The sequence below is a fragment of the Lepidochelys kempii genome, chromosome 11 (genome assembly GCF_965140265.1).
Source record: "Lepidochelys kempii isolate rLepKem1 chromosome 11, rLepKem1.hap2, whole genome shotgun sequence".
NCBI classification, from domain to species: Eukaryota; Metazoa; Chordata; order Testudines; family Cheloniidae; genus Lepidochelys; species Lepidochelys kempii.
The window spans coordinates 30557337-30570076 of record NC_133266.1 but is presented as its reverse complement, the minus strand read 5'-3'; the positions used below and the strand labels follow the sequence as shown (position 1 = coordinate 30570076).

The 12740-nt window shown below is 44.9% G+C and overlaps 1 protein-coding gene across 4 annotated transcripts; it reads left to right on the top strand.

Annotated features, from left to right (window-relative positions):
- Positions 1–716: 716 nt before the first annotated feature.
- NR4A2 (nuclear receptor subfamily 4 group A member 2) lies at positions 717–8609 on the top strand. Of its 4 annotated transcripts, none has more exons than XM_073305515.1 (8): positions 717–1095; positions 2743–2864; positions 3487–4174; positions 4972–5101; positions 5462–5625; positions 6365–6567; positions 6790–6968; positions 7088–8609. In XM_073305515.1, exons 3-8 carry the CDS (start codon positions 3500–3502, stop codon positions 7342–7344), a joined length of 1608 nt encoding a protein of 535 aa, XP_073161616.1. In that variant the 5' UTR covers positions 717–1095; positions 2743–2864; positions 3487–3499; the 3' UTR covers positions 7345–8609. The 4 variants fall into 4 exon arrangements, with proteins under 4 accessions (XP_073161616.1, XP_073161614.1, XP_073161615.1 ...); XM_073305513.1 differs by having other exon boundaries at positions 3309–4174; XM_073305514.1 differs by lacking the exons at positions 717–1095; positions 2743–2864 and having other exon boundaries at positions 2893–4174; positions 5462–5550.
- Positions 8610–12740: the final 4131 nt, after the last annotated feature.

Genomic DNA, 12740 nt, shown 5'->3' with positions numbered 1-12740 from the left:
CGGGTTCTTTATTCCCCGCGTACAGACAGAGACGTTGTCCACGGCGGGCCAGGAACTTTCCTCCAAAAACAAATATGCATTTCCAATGCCTTTAATTAGCACTTTTAAGTGGTGCAAGCGCTGAAAATATGCTGTGAGATGTAAACCAACCCCCCCCCCCCCATTTTCCTAACAATTGGACAACCTGTTGCGTGAAGCTGTATTGTTTTGAGAGAAAGATGATTTCAAGGCACCGGCGGACTCAGATTTTAAACAATGACGATTGCTCTGCGGCGAGTAATAAAACATTCTCTCAAATAAGCCTGGAGACAGTGAAGCTGGTGCTAACAGGCGCTGCTGTTTGTTTTTGGGGGGGAGAGAGGTCCTCATTTCTAGCTGTAGAAAATGCCTCCGTGGGTCACAAAGAAGGGGGGAAATCTGTATCTAACAAATGATGAAAGTAGCGATGTCCATATGTATGTACGTGTGCAAGAAAAATCCCCGTACCGTACTGTGGTATAGACACACAACTTAGCAGACCCCCTGCAGACAGAGCAACACACGTTATTATACAGTGTGCCTGCGTGCAGAGAGCCGCAGAGAGATCCTCTAAGGTGTATGACACGGCGTGGGGGGCTGTGGGGGGGAAATCTAGTTCTTTGTTTACAGTCTAGCACATCTAGGGGGTGTAAGTGCGGGGGGATTGCACCTATTTTGGAAAAGCTGTAACAAGGTGAACCGAGGGGGCTTGTTCCCACCTTAAAATCTGCACTCTTGGTGATGTCACGTCGGAAATTTACCAAAGCAAGAACTGGCCAACTGTGGCGAGAGATCCAGCCCCTCGAATGGCTGATTGGGCGGGCGGCACTGACGTGCACTGACGCTTGGAGACTTTAGGTGCATGTTGGCTGTGGAATACGGAGCCCACATAAACAAAGGCACATTGGAGGGAAGGGCCAGTCTGTCCGGCTTGCTCGCACTGTGCTTTACTAGTACTGTACTTCCCAATAGAGAATAACTAGCAAGTGCTCCGTCATCGGTGGCTTTATCCGCCGATCTGCCCCTGGGAACCTGTTGTGCAGACGGTTGAATGAATGAAAAAGACATTGCTAACAAGTGAGTATTGATTTTTGTAAAATCCCCCTGTTTAATCTTGTCGTTGATTTACAGCCCTGTGCAGGATGCCCTCAGTCTTCACAATGGACTTCAGTGGAGGGGGCTGGGAGGGTAGATGGAAATAGGAGGCGTTAAAATATTGTGTGTGTGGTTTTCAAATGCCACCTTCTTCTATACTGTATTTCCAAAATGTCATTCGGTTAATTCATCGCTCAGTGAGCCTCCGATCTGGTTCTGTAAAAGATGCGAACATGAAATCAACTTTGGTGCAAGAATCTGCCCCTGTCTGTCTGCTGTAACTTTCACCTGTTTGGCAGACCTAGAATGTCGAAGTTGGGCTGTTCAGGTAAACGCGTGTAGCTGGGGCCTGAACTTCCACGGTTAAATAGCAGGAGGAAAGTTCTGCTTGGGAACATTTTTCTCTCTCCATCTCCAAGGTTAGCAACCGGTGCTGGTGGTATAAGGCAGCTCCATAGAGTTCTTTAGTGTCCTAGCACTTAGTTGCCTTTTTATATTTATTGCTGCCGTGCGCGTGTTATAAGCTTGCAGGGGTGGCTTGCAAGGCTTCCTGCTAGTTTCATGGAGCGGAGTTATTCTTTTCGGCGGTGATCCTTTCCCCTCCCCCCAACCTGCTATTTACTTAGTGTACACTGACCATCAACAAAGCAAGCCGTCAGGCCAGGCGTTAATTAGTGGAAGAGAAAGGAGTGGATATTTGGATGAAGTGGAGTTGGAATGAAGATGCGTAGTCGCTGTCTGTGGTATCAAGGCAGTCTGGAGATGTTAGGGACGTTAACATGGTTTGTTTCACCCGGCAGGGTGTATATTAAGTTTGTGGTTCTACCACTGGTAATGTGTTACTTGTGTAAGGTGTCACACTATGAAGCAAATAGTATTGGTGGGCGTTTAAAGTCACTCCTGCTTAAAGGAGCCGGGGGCTCTGTTTATTTCACATGTCCCTTTTTGACTTTAGTTGTGCATAGTTAGAAAACAAAGAGAACATATATTAGGCGGCGTTCATTTATTGTTAATCAAGATTTCCCTGGGTAAGCGCATCCACTGGAAGCATTTTACAGCACTGTTAACCAGGTTTCTTTAATCTGAAACTCCTTTGGCTTCTTTGATTGTCTAGTTACCTTATTTAACGTTGTTCATTGTCATCTATGCCCCTTTTTAGAGCTGTCGTTAAAAGTCACATTGGATTGTAGGGACTTTCAAGGGAAGGTGCAAAACGGTGCCTTCCCCCTTTTGTTCTTCAATAACTGGACTCAGCTGTTATTTGGGGAGGGGATATGTGTTAAAAATCCAATCAATTTTCCCTTCCGTGGAAATAGTAGAACAAAAAACAATTAAAAATAATAATGTAAATATCAACCTGCTTTCAGTAAGTTTTCTTCCCGATAATAACTCTTTGGGAGAACTAGTTTATATGCCAAAATGCCACAAGGACAACATTTCATATTCGCTCTGACTAGCTCTTTTCTTAAACTATTTTAGGTCTGATTTCTTCATTAAAAGGCCGCACAATGCCTCTTACTAAAACAGGCAAGCTCTTGTACTAGAGAAGCTCACGGTTTTGTGATACTACATTTGTTTCAAACCAGTCCTTAGTAAATCTGAACATAAAGTCTATTGTGTCTGTTTCAGAGAACGTACTGGGCAGTCTGGAGTCCTCACTGATTTTCTAAAATCTTGGAAACTTTGTCTCCATTGAATTCCGACACTGTCCACCTTTAATTCCCTCGAAAACGCCTGTAACTCGGCTGAAGGTTTGTGAGCTTAATTTCTTTAATATTCAAAAGAAACAACTTCACACTGAAAGCCAAGTAACATAAGTAAGACACGTGCGTAGATGTGTTCCAAACAACTTCACATTGTGCAACTCACTTCATCGTGTTTCTTTACAAATGAACTAGCTGAAAATATCATTGTACACAGAAATAAAGCGACTGGCGCTCATTCGGTCTGTTTGTGGGGGCCTGAAAGACATTTTGGGGGTACACTATGCACTGTAAACATTCACAGACATCAGAGCTCTATGTACTTTAGTGTAATCTCTTTTTATCCCCTGTGAACACCTTTTCTTTGCGCAATAAGAAGTGTGTGCGGCTTCCTAATGTGGCCCGCAGTGTTGTAGAAAGCAGGTGTACAAAGCAGGGGAGAAAGTATGCAGTTGACCAGGCTGAGTATATATTACACTGTTTCATTTCCAGCCATGCCCTGTGTTCAGGCTCAGTATGGGTCATCGCCTCAAGGAGCCAGCCCAGCTTCCCAGAGCTACAGTTACCACTCTTCAGGAGAATACAGCTCCGATTTCTTAACTCCAGAGTTTGTCAAGTTTAGCATGGACCTCACCAACACTGAAATCACTGCCACCACTTCTCTCCCCAGCTTCAGTACCTTTATGGACAACTACAGCACAAGCTACGACGTGAAGCCACCTTGCTTGTACCAAATGCCCCTGTCCGGACAGCAGTCCTCTATTAAAGTGGAAGACATTCAGATGCACAGCTACCAGCAACACAACCACCTCCCCCCTCAGTCGGAGGAGATGATGCCTCATTCGGGCTCCGTTTACTACAAGCCTTCGTCGCCCCCGACTCCCACCACCCCCGGCTTCCAGGTGCAGCACAGCCCCATGTGGGACGACCCTGGCTCCCTCCACAACTTCCACCAGAATTACGTGGCCACCACCCACATGATCGAGCAGAGGAAAACGCCGGTGTCCAGACTCTCCTTATTCTCATTTAAGCAATCACCCCCAGGAACCCCCGTGTCCAGCTGCCAGATGCGATTTGACGGGCCCCTCCACGTGCCCATGAACCCCGAGCCATCCGGGGCCCACCATGTAGTCGATGGCCAGACATTTGCAGTGCCCAATCCCATCCGCAAACAGGCATCCATGGGCTTCCCAGGGCTACAGATTGGACATGCGTCCCAGCTGCTGGACACCCAGGTGCCATCCCCTCCTTCCCGGGGGTCTCCATCCAACGAGGGCCTCTGCGCTGTGTGCGGGGACAACGCGGCCTGCCAGCACTACGGAGTGCGTACTTGTGAGGGCTGCAAAGGTTTCTTCAAGGTGAGCTGGAGGTGCTGAGCGAGCGTGGGGAGGGTGGCGGAAGGGGTTAATTCACAAACTCCAAAGGGATCCCCGTCCTGTGCTCACCCACACCAAGGCAAAGCAACAGCCTGGCCAAGAAGCTCAGGCGCAGATCCCACTGGGAGGGAGGGAGGGAGGGGAGAACGGCAAACACAGAAGGAGCAAGCAGGAGAGGAGGGCAAATGTCTGCAAATAACGGCGCCTTGTGCTCCTCTAAGCCCGATGTAGTTTTTGCAAAACTCCCCGCTGCAATGGGCCAAGACACACTGGTGTCCGTGGGGCCCGCCCCAAATGGCTGCAGATCCTTGGCGAGAAGTTGCGTGCAGGAGTTGAACAGGAGGCATTTGCATGTGCTAGAAGCTGCCTTCCCCTTCAGATTGAAATTGGTTAGGACAGAGAACCGTGTCTAAGCTAACCAAGTGGAACAGAATTCCCTATGGTAAAATTAAGTGATCTCTTTATTTCACCATCCTGATTGAATAATCTTATCATTTTAAATGGAGAAGGTCTCCAAGGAATGTAAATAATATGAATGCCCACGGATTTGTATTTACTGAGCGTCTCCTTCTCCTTCTCTTGGCATATAAAACACTGCTAGGAGCTGCAAGGTTAGCTCAAATGTTAACGCTATCAATTTTCTTCTGTTAAATGCCCTGGAAAAAAAGGGAGGGGAGGGGGGAATCCCAGCCTTGTAGGCACTTTAACTGGATCAGTTGGGGGCTGCAGAATGTAATGGAAATTAACAAATAATTTGTCGTTTCCTTCTCTCCGTGCAGCGCACTGTCCAGAAAAACGCCAAATACGTGTGTTTAGCGAATAAAAACTGTCCAGTTGACAAACGCCGCAGAAATCGCTGTCAGTATTGTCGGTTTCAAAAGTGCCTTGCAGTTGGCATGGTCAAAGAAGGTAGGTCTTCAGCGTCCCCCGGCCCTTTCCTCTCAGCTACACCCTCCCCCACGCATCCTTTCTGTTCCCCCTCCGCCCACCCCCACCCCAGAAGGTCTTTGTGCCAGGCCTCAGCTGGGAGCATGATCCCGGAGAGCCACGGCGCTTTTGATTCAAATAGGATCCCCTTGGAATAAGAAATAAAATAAAGCAGCATTTCTTTGTGTTACCCTTCTCGGCTGTAGCCTTGCAGCCTTGGAGATTTATACACATCCAGTCTAGGTTGGTACCCATAGCGGGGGGGGGGGCAGCATCTGTGTGTTTCACTCTCGTGTGTTATAGGTGGGGGGAAGGAACGCTGAACGTCCTTTTCTTTCGCAGTGGTTCGCACAGACAGCTTAAAAGGCCGAAGGGGTCGCTTACCATCCAAACCGAAGAGCCCCCAGGAGCCCTCACCCCCCTCTCCCCCGGTGAGTCTGATCAGTGCCCTGGTGAGAGCCCATGTCGACTCCAACCCGGCTATGAGCAGCCTGGACTATTCCAGGGTAAGCTGGAGACAATACTAACATACAGACATAGCTGCAAACACGCACACACGTGCCCATATGCAGAGAGAGAGAGAGAACAGTGACCGACCCCCCCCTTCACTCACCACGAGCAAGACGCACACCCTGCAGATGTCGGTCCCATTTGTTCCACAGAGTTTCGGGACTATCGTGACATTGTCAGGCACCCGTGTATACTCTGAGCACATGCTGTTCAGCTTCTACACACCCTGAAAGCCGGTAGTCCATGCACTGAGTAGTGATCCTGTGGCAAACTGGCCTGGGAGTGAGGGAGAAGGTAGCCTAGCAAGAATATTCGGTGTTATTCCAGCTGCGCGGAAATACAGCATCTAATGACTGGGGGGGGGGGGGATTAAAATATATAAAGTTCTATAACTTTTATTAAGGGGTTACCAGGCTTTCCAGGAGGCTAACATCGGGACTGGCATGAATACTAACTTGCTAATTGTGTTGTGCAGATAAGAGTGAACGCTTCTCAATGCAGGGTGACCCTCTGTTTAGTCTGTATAGAAATGGCAATTTACATATTCAAAGCAGCGACCTCATAGCACCATCCCTAATTGAATTAATTGCCCTGGAACATCTCATTTCCTTACTGGTCAGAGAGAGGTTTAATTGTTATAAAAACCTGGCTCCCCTACTAGAAATGGGGTTAGCAATTTCACGGGTTATATATTTTAGAGAACCTCATTAAGTGCTTTTTAAAATGAAATTCCAGTTCCAGGCTAACCCTGACTACCAGATGAGCGGAGATGACACTCAGCATATCCAGCAGTTTTATGATCTCTTGACCGGCTCCATGGAGATCATCCGAGGATGGGCAGAAAAAATCCCTGGTTTCACTGACCTCTCTAAACCGGATCAGGACCTCCTCTTCGAATCCGCTTTCTTGGAACTGTTTGTGCTGCGGCTAGCATACAGGTAAATGGCCAACATTCAAAAGGCAACTTCTAGATTATTATGAAATCAAATCCTTTCATGGTCCACTGATCTGCGTTTTATTAACTCCTGGGTAATTAGGTGCCTCTTAAATCCTCCATTTATTGCTCTTCACGTAATTAGTTGTTTAGCTTATCTTTTCTTTTTCCCCCCTTTCTCTTTCTCGCTTCTTCTCCCCCCCCCCCCACCTTGTATTAATTGCAGGTCCAGCCCAGTGGAGGGCAAGCTTATCTTTTGCAATGGGGTGGTCCTGCACAGGTTGCAGTGTGTCCGTGGCTTTGGAGAATGGATTGATTCCATTGTTGAATTCTCCTCCAACTTGCAAAATATGAACATCGACATATCTGCCTTCTCATGCATCGCTGCCCTGGCTATGGTAACAGGTCAGTACAGCTCTACCTTCTTGTGTTTTGGTGTTTCAACATCACTACACAGCCCAGTTGCCCTGTTCTGGTATCCACATTGTCAAACCTGTGATGTCCCACATCCTTGTCTTTTGCAGAGAGGCATGGGCTAAAGGAACCCAAGAGGGTGGAAGAACTTCAGAACAAGATTGTGAATTGTCTCAAAGACCATGTGACTTTCAATAACGGAGGTTTGAATCGCCCCAATTATTTGTCCAAACTCTTGGGGAAGCTCCCTGAACTTCGCACCCTTTGCACACAGGGGCTGCAACGCATTTTCTATCTGAAACTAGAAGATTTGGTGCCACCTCCAGCAATAATCGACAAACTTTTTCTGGACACTTTACCTTTTTAAGACTCTTCCCGTGCACTTAAAGTGAACTTTAAAGAAAATAAACTCGACCTGTCTGAAGGGGAATTCACCTGTGCGCAAAGCAGCACCTTTGGATGCCAGATTCCCATCCCCAAAACTGTTGCTAACCTCCTGAAGGCAGAAGGTGAATGGGCATTTTGGCTCTGGGGCATCAAGGATTCAGATGATGAACAAGGACAACTTAAATACTGTGGTATAAGCTTTTTATTATCGGCTCAAAATATTATTAAGAGGACTTCTGATTAAAAAGACGATCATATTTGGCAACGCCGGACTAAGACTCATATGATGACAAAGTACTAAGGTGACCCACAAGTCTCACCCTCTTAAAGACTAAAGTTTTCTGACGTAAAAGAAAGCTGTAATATATACTAAAAACTAAATGTTGCGTGGGTGGCATGAAATTAAAGAAGGCAAAGGCTTGTACATTTATCAGATGCAGTTTGGCTCTTTAAATTATTCTGTGCCTATTTATGAATAAATATTAAAAACCAATTCTAAAAGGAAGAACATAAATGTGTTTTCAAATAAAGAGAATTAAGTAACTCAATGAAATGGGAAAGCATGATGATTCCAGGACGATAATGTTATAGGCACTTGCTATTTCAGTAATGTCTATATTCTATAAATAGTATTTCAGACACTATGTAGTCTGTTAGATTTTATAAAGATTGGTAGTTATCTAAGCTTCAAACATTTTCTCAGTTGTAAAATAGGTGGGCACAAGTATTACAAAACCGAAATCTTGGACAAAGGGGCACATAGTGTTTGTAAACACCGTCCAACATTCCTTGTTTGTAAGTGTTGTATGTACTGTTGATGTTGATTAAAAAAAGTTTATATCTTGATTATTTTGTTGTCTAAAGCTAAACAAATCTTGCATGCAGCAGCTTTTGACTGTTTCCAGAGTGCTTATAATATATATAACTCCCTGGAAATTACTGAGCACTTTGAATTTTTTGTTTTGTTTTTTATGTCTAAAATTGTCGGTTAATATATTATTTTATGTTTGAGTAATATTTTTAATATTGCCATATTCTGTAGTATTTTTCTTTGTATATTTCCAGTATGGCACATTATACAAGTCACTGCCTTTTTTTCTATGGTGTATGACAGTTAGAGACGCTGAATTTTTTTTTCCCTGATAAACTCTTTCTTTGGGAAAGACAATTTTAATGTTTACAACAATAAAACCATGTAAACGAATAGAATTTCGTCTCCTTTCTGTCTAAGCGAGAAGTACCAATACCAAAATCCATTGCAGATAAAGAAAATTGACGATATAGTCCTAAAAAGTGAAAAGGAGAACGGATGAGCCGTGTCACTTATTTAGTAATTTGTGGAGCTGAATGTGCAGACTCTGAAGGAGGAGCAAGAGGAACACCTAAGACTAAAAGGTTGGTCCAGATTTTGTTCTTAGGAGGTTCCTGTCCTGGTACTGAGTTCAGGCACTACTTCCAATGGCACAGAAGTCATTTAAAGCTTCGTGTGTATTGTTTTTGTAAAAGCAAGCAACTTTTATGGATTTTATTTCCCAAACCCTGTACTGTAGCTCTTGGGGTCTGTTTGGGATGGGGGAAAGTAAAGGGGACAGACGCTGGTGACAGTCCCACAGATGTTGTTTTCTGAAGTCTGAAGATTTTTTTAAAAATGTGTTTAAATTTTGTTTACATGGAAATATTTTCATTTTAGGGATCAGTGGAGCCCGGCTTAGAATACTTAGAGTTCTCTTTGGAGAAAGTGTCTGAATAAATAAGCCAGAATTGTCTGCTTTGACGCCGGCTTGCTATAAATAAGTTATGACATAGTCTCATATTTAGCGACTTCTAAAGTGTAAAGAAAATGAAAGCTAGAAAAGCTAATTTAGCTGTTTGCAGTGACCCCAAGCCTCTTGTATTTCAGTGTGAGACTGAGAAATAGGTCTCTGTTTCATAGCTTTGAACGATGCAGGCTGCAAATTAGTTCAGAAACAAAACATGGAGTGGAGAAATTGCGAAACAATATAATGAATTTAAAATGTGGCTATTTGAATGATTAGCGCCAACATGTTATACTTATAGTGCAATGAAAGCTTTGGTACTAGATCAGGGGAATTAAGAAAACTTCAGTCTCTTATGCTAGGGAAGGAAAATGTATGTGGAGCTGTATCCCGGAGACGATGCTCATCTATTATTTTCAATCTGTTTTGAATATATTATTTGCAAAGTATAATAAAGAAAATGGATGGACAGATTAGGGAGAAAGAGATAAGACCAGTTTTCCGGGTTTCCAGAAAAGGGGATTTAGGAGCGAGAGATTCTCAATCTCTTTTCAGAGTCTAGGAGCGTGGGAGGTAAAAGCCCAAGTCACAGCTAACAAACCTTATTAAAATAAGGAATTTTGCCTCTGGAGTTAGATAACTGGAGGCAAAGGAATGAGATGACGAGAGCCAAAGCAGGGGAAGTGCGAGTGCGTCATTTAAACCTGTTCCATCCCATTGTGCGGCTCAAGTCTGCGTAGGTATCGTCAACTAGTTATTTCACTTTTTACCTGTTCAGGCTACCAGTGAATCCAGCTGATACCGTAGGAGGATGTGCTGTACAACGTACAGCCCCGGTATCACTGAACTCCTGTCCCCGGGGTTGTACCGCAGCGACGCCCCGGGATCTTCATTGTCTTCCCTTCGGAGACCGGCTCTCCGACTCCCCGCTTCATCCCCCAGGCTGCGCTTGGGCTAAGGCGGGCAGAGGACTGCCCAGCTCCAGAGCGGAGAAGGGACAGGTCCTGTGTCCAGCTTGCCTGTTGTTTGTCACTAAAGGGAGCAGGGTCGCGGGCTCTCGGCGGTACAATCTGCTCTCCAAGTCTCTGATTCTTTAGCAATACAGGGGGTGTAAAATCTTCCCAGTGTCACCCAGCTGTTTGGGGCCGGGGAACTCAAGGTCTCTGAGCAGGAAGCTTCTGTCGCTGCGGATCAAACTTTGTAGGTTAGTGCCCTGACCGATCCCTTAAGCAGAGAAAAGGCGAAGGATCAAATGGCAGGGCCCTATGATTGCCTCACGCAGTCCTAGAAATCCAAGCCGGAGTGAGATTCTCCAAAGACCTCGAAACTTTCCAGGGCACGTTTTAGGTTCGGGGTTATTTTACTTCTTATCCTCAAATGCGCTGAAACTATCCCCCCGCTGGGCCAAATTCTGTTCTCTTGATGAAGTTACTCCGGATGTACTCAAGTGTATCCGTGATTATAACGGAGTTACTCCGGCGTTATCCAGATGGGCATGACATCAGAATACAGCCCAAAGCTTTTAACAGATGAATATTTCTCTAGGTAAATGTACAGATTATGCAGGATACACGTCAACAGAGGGACAATAGTATTAATTTATGGAGATACCTAGAGTTAAATCAATTTGGGAAGTAACGTTATTTTTATTTCCTGAGGCTGATCGTCTCTCTTAGCGTCTGCAAACTGATTTCCTCCTTTTCGTGCGCGTCTTCTGAATGTCTTTTCGCTTCTCATTCGCAGGGACTTTGCTTATTACAGTTACTTTAAATGTAAAGATGCTTTTCTGTCAAGAACCACCTTTATATCTAGTTACAGACTCGCATCGGTCTGAAAGCCAGGGCACAAGGACGGAACATGTGTTTTTTACAAGTGATGGAAGAATTCATTTTTGCCTGTGTGACTTATTTTCTCAGTCGCTGGACACAAATAGCTCAGCCTTCCCTTTTAGATGCCTCCTGCACATCACTGAAGGACAATAAGTGGGTCTTGGGAGTTAGTGCATATCTCCCTGGGTATCTAATACACGTAGCTTTACAGAAGAGAGAGCTCCATTGTCATATGAACACTTCATGTAAATACCTCTAAAAAGAGAGGATTACTTAGCTCCATAATATATAGCTCTGTGCACACAATTAACAATTATGGGAAGAACTTTCTGTGTTTTCTGTGTTGTTACAGATTTCATGTTCCCAGGGAAGTTCTCTGAACTAAAGAAAAATCTCCAGTTAGCCCAAATATGCAGACACTCTTTCACAGTGACCTTTCGTTGTTCACATACTCTCATCCACTCATACCCCTTAATCCAGAGCTCATCTGTTGCCTCTCTGGCATGGAGACTGCTGAGCCAAAGCTCTTTGCAACAAGGCCTAGCCTCTTCCGGGAGGCTGCATACCTGATCGCTTTTGGAGGTCAATAGGGGCAAAATATTGCCCCAGCAGGGGACAATATTCTGAGACAAAAGCCAGAAGGTGCAGGAACAATATTTTGCAGCTTTTAGTTGATGTAATCTTATCTGTTGTATTGCATGTGTGCATTGTTCTAAAATTATAGATCCTGGTTATATTCAACATCTGAAAGGCTTCCAATTCTTTACACAGCAAACACTCCCATTTTGTCAGAGCGGTTATTTGATCCTGAACTCTGGTGGACCATTCCATTACCACAGTCAATATGGGGGTGCTGGGGATACACAACAAACAGAACCTATCTAACAGTTGCTGGAGGCCTAATGTGCTCCCAGTCCAACAACCTAACAAATATTACCACGTGGAATAGGGCCAGGGATGTATTTCTTTTTATTATATAATTGACTTTTTTAGTTCTCTCGGTGTGTGTGAGTTTTAAAGAAATCAGTTCAACACCTTTGCACTGACCGGTGGTTATTGGCACATTGTAAACGTCACTCTTTGGTAGCTACTGGGAGTGCCTGATTTGTTCTTAGTTCTACAATCATGTTTTGCAAATCATTTAGATAGAAAACAAAAACCCTAGTGTGGTTCCTCATCCCCCCCAAACCCACATAACAGATCATCAGTTTAAGACGATGAGGCAATACGTCTTCGTGGCAATCTTTTACCATGTCATCAACCATTCGCATGCCTTAGCTCGAAGAGACCCCAGTCTTGCTCCCATCGAAAGCAATGGCAACCATCTCATTTGCTTTAAAGAGCGTAGGGTCTGCCCATAAATCGTCGATGCACCAGCGTGCCTGCAAGCGTGGCCGGACTTGTGAGCACGTGCGCCTCATTCATTGCCCTGTGGATGTTCCATCGCCTTCTGAAATAATTTTTCAGGCGCTATCACAGATCTTAATAGTCAAATGAAGCCTTTCAGGCGTTGAGAGGGGAGGGAGAAGTCAGCCTGTCTCTGGGGTGGCCCTCATCAGACAGGAGGTGCCACACCTGTACCCATGCCTTGCCAGAAGAGTGAGTATACACACCAACCGCGAAACTACATGCATTTTTCTATTCATTGTTTATAATACACCGTCACTGTGCAAACAGCATCGTTTCAGCTAAGCCTATAGGTCATGTTGCTTCCCCAGCCGCAGCTATGGCATATGTCACAATAACTCGGCTGGTTATTACAACAGAATGGAAAGGATACTGGTTTGCCT

What these genes read in the sequence shown, in the direction of transcription:
- NR4A2 (XM_073305512.1), top strand. Translation starts at nt 3,263, where the DNA reads ATGCAGTTGACCAGGCTGAGTATATATTACACTGTTTCATTTCCAGCC. An exon ending in AGTTGGCATGGTCAAAGAAG is followed by an intron (nt 5,102 to 5,461) that starts GTAGGTCTTCAG and finishes TTTCTTTCGCAG; the next exon opens with TGGTTCGCACAGACAGCTTA. An exon ending in TGCCCTGGCTATGGTAACAG is followed by an intron (nt 6,969 to 7,087) that starts GTCAGTACAGCT and finishes TGTCTTTTGCAG; the next exon opens with AGAGGCATGGGCTAAAGGAA.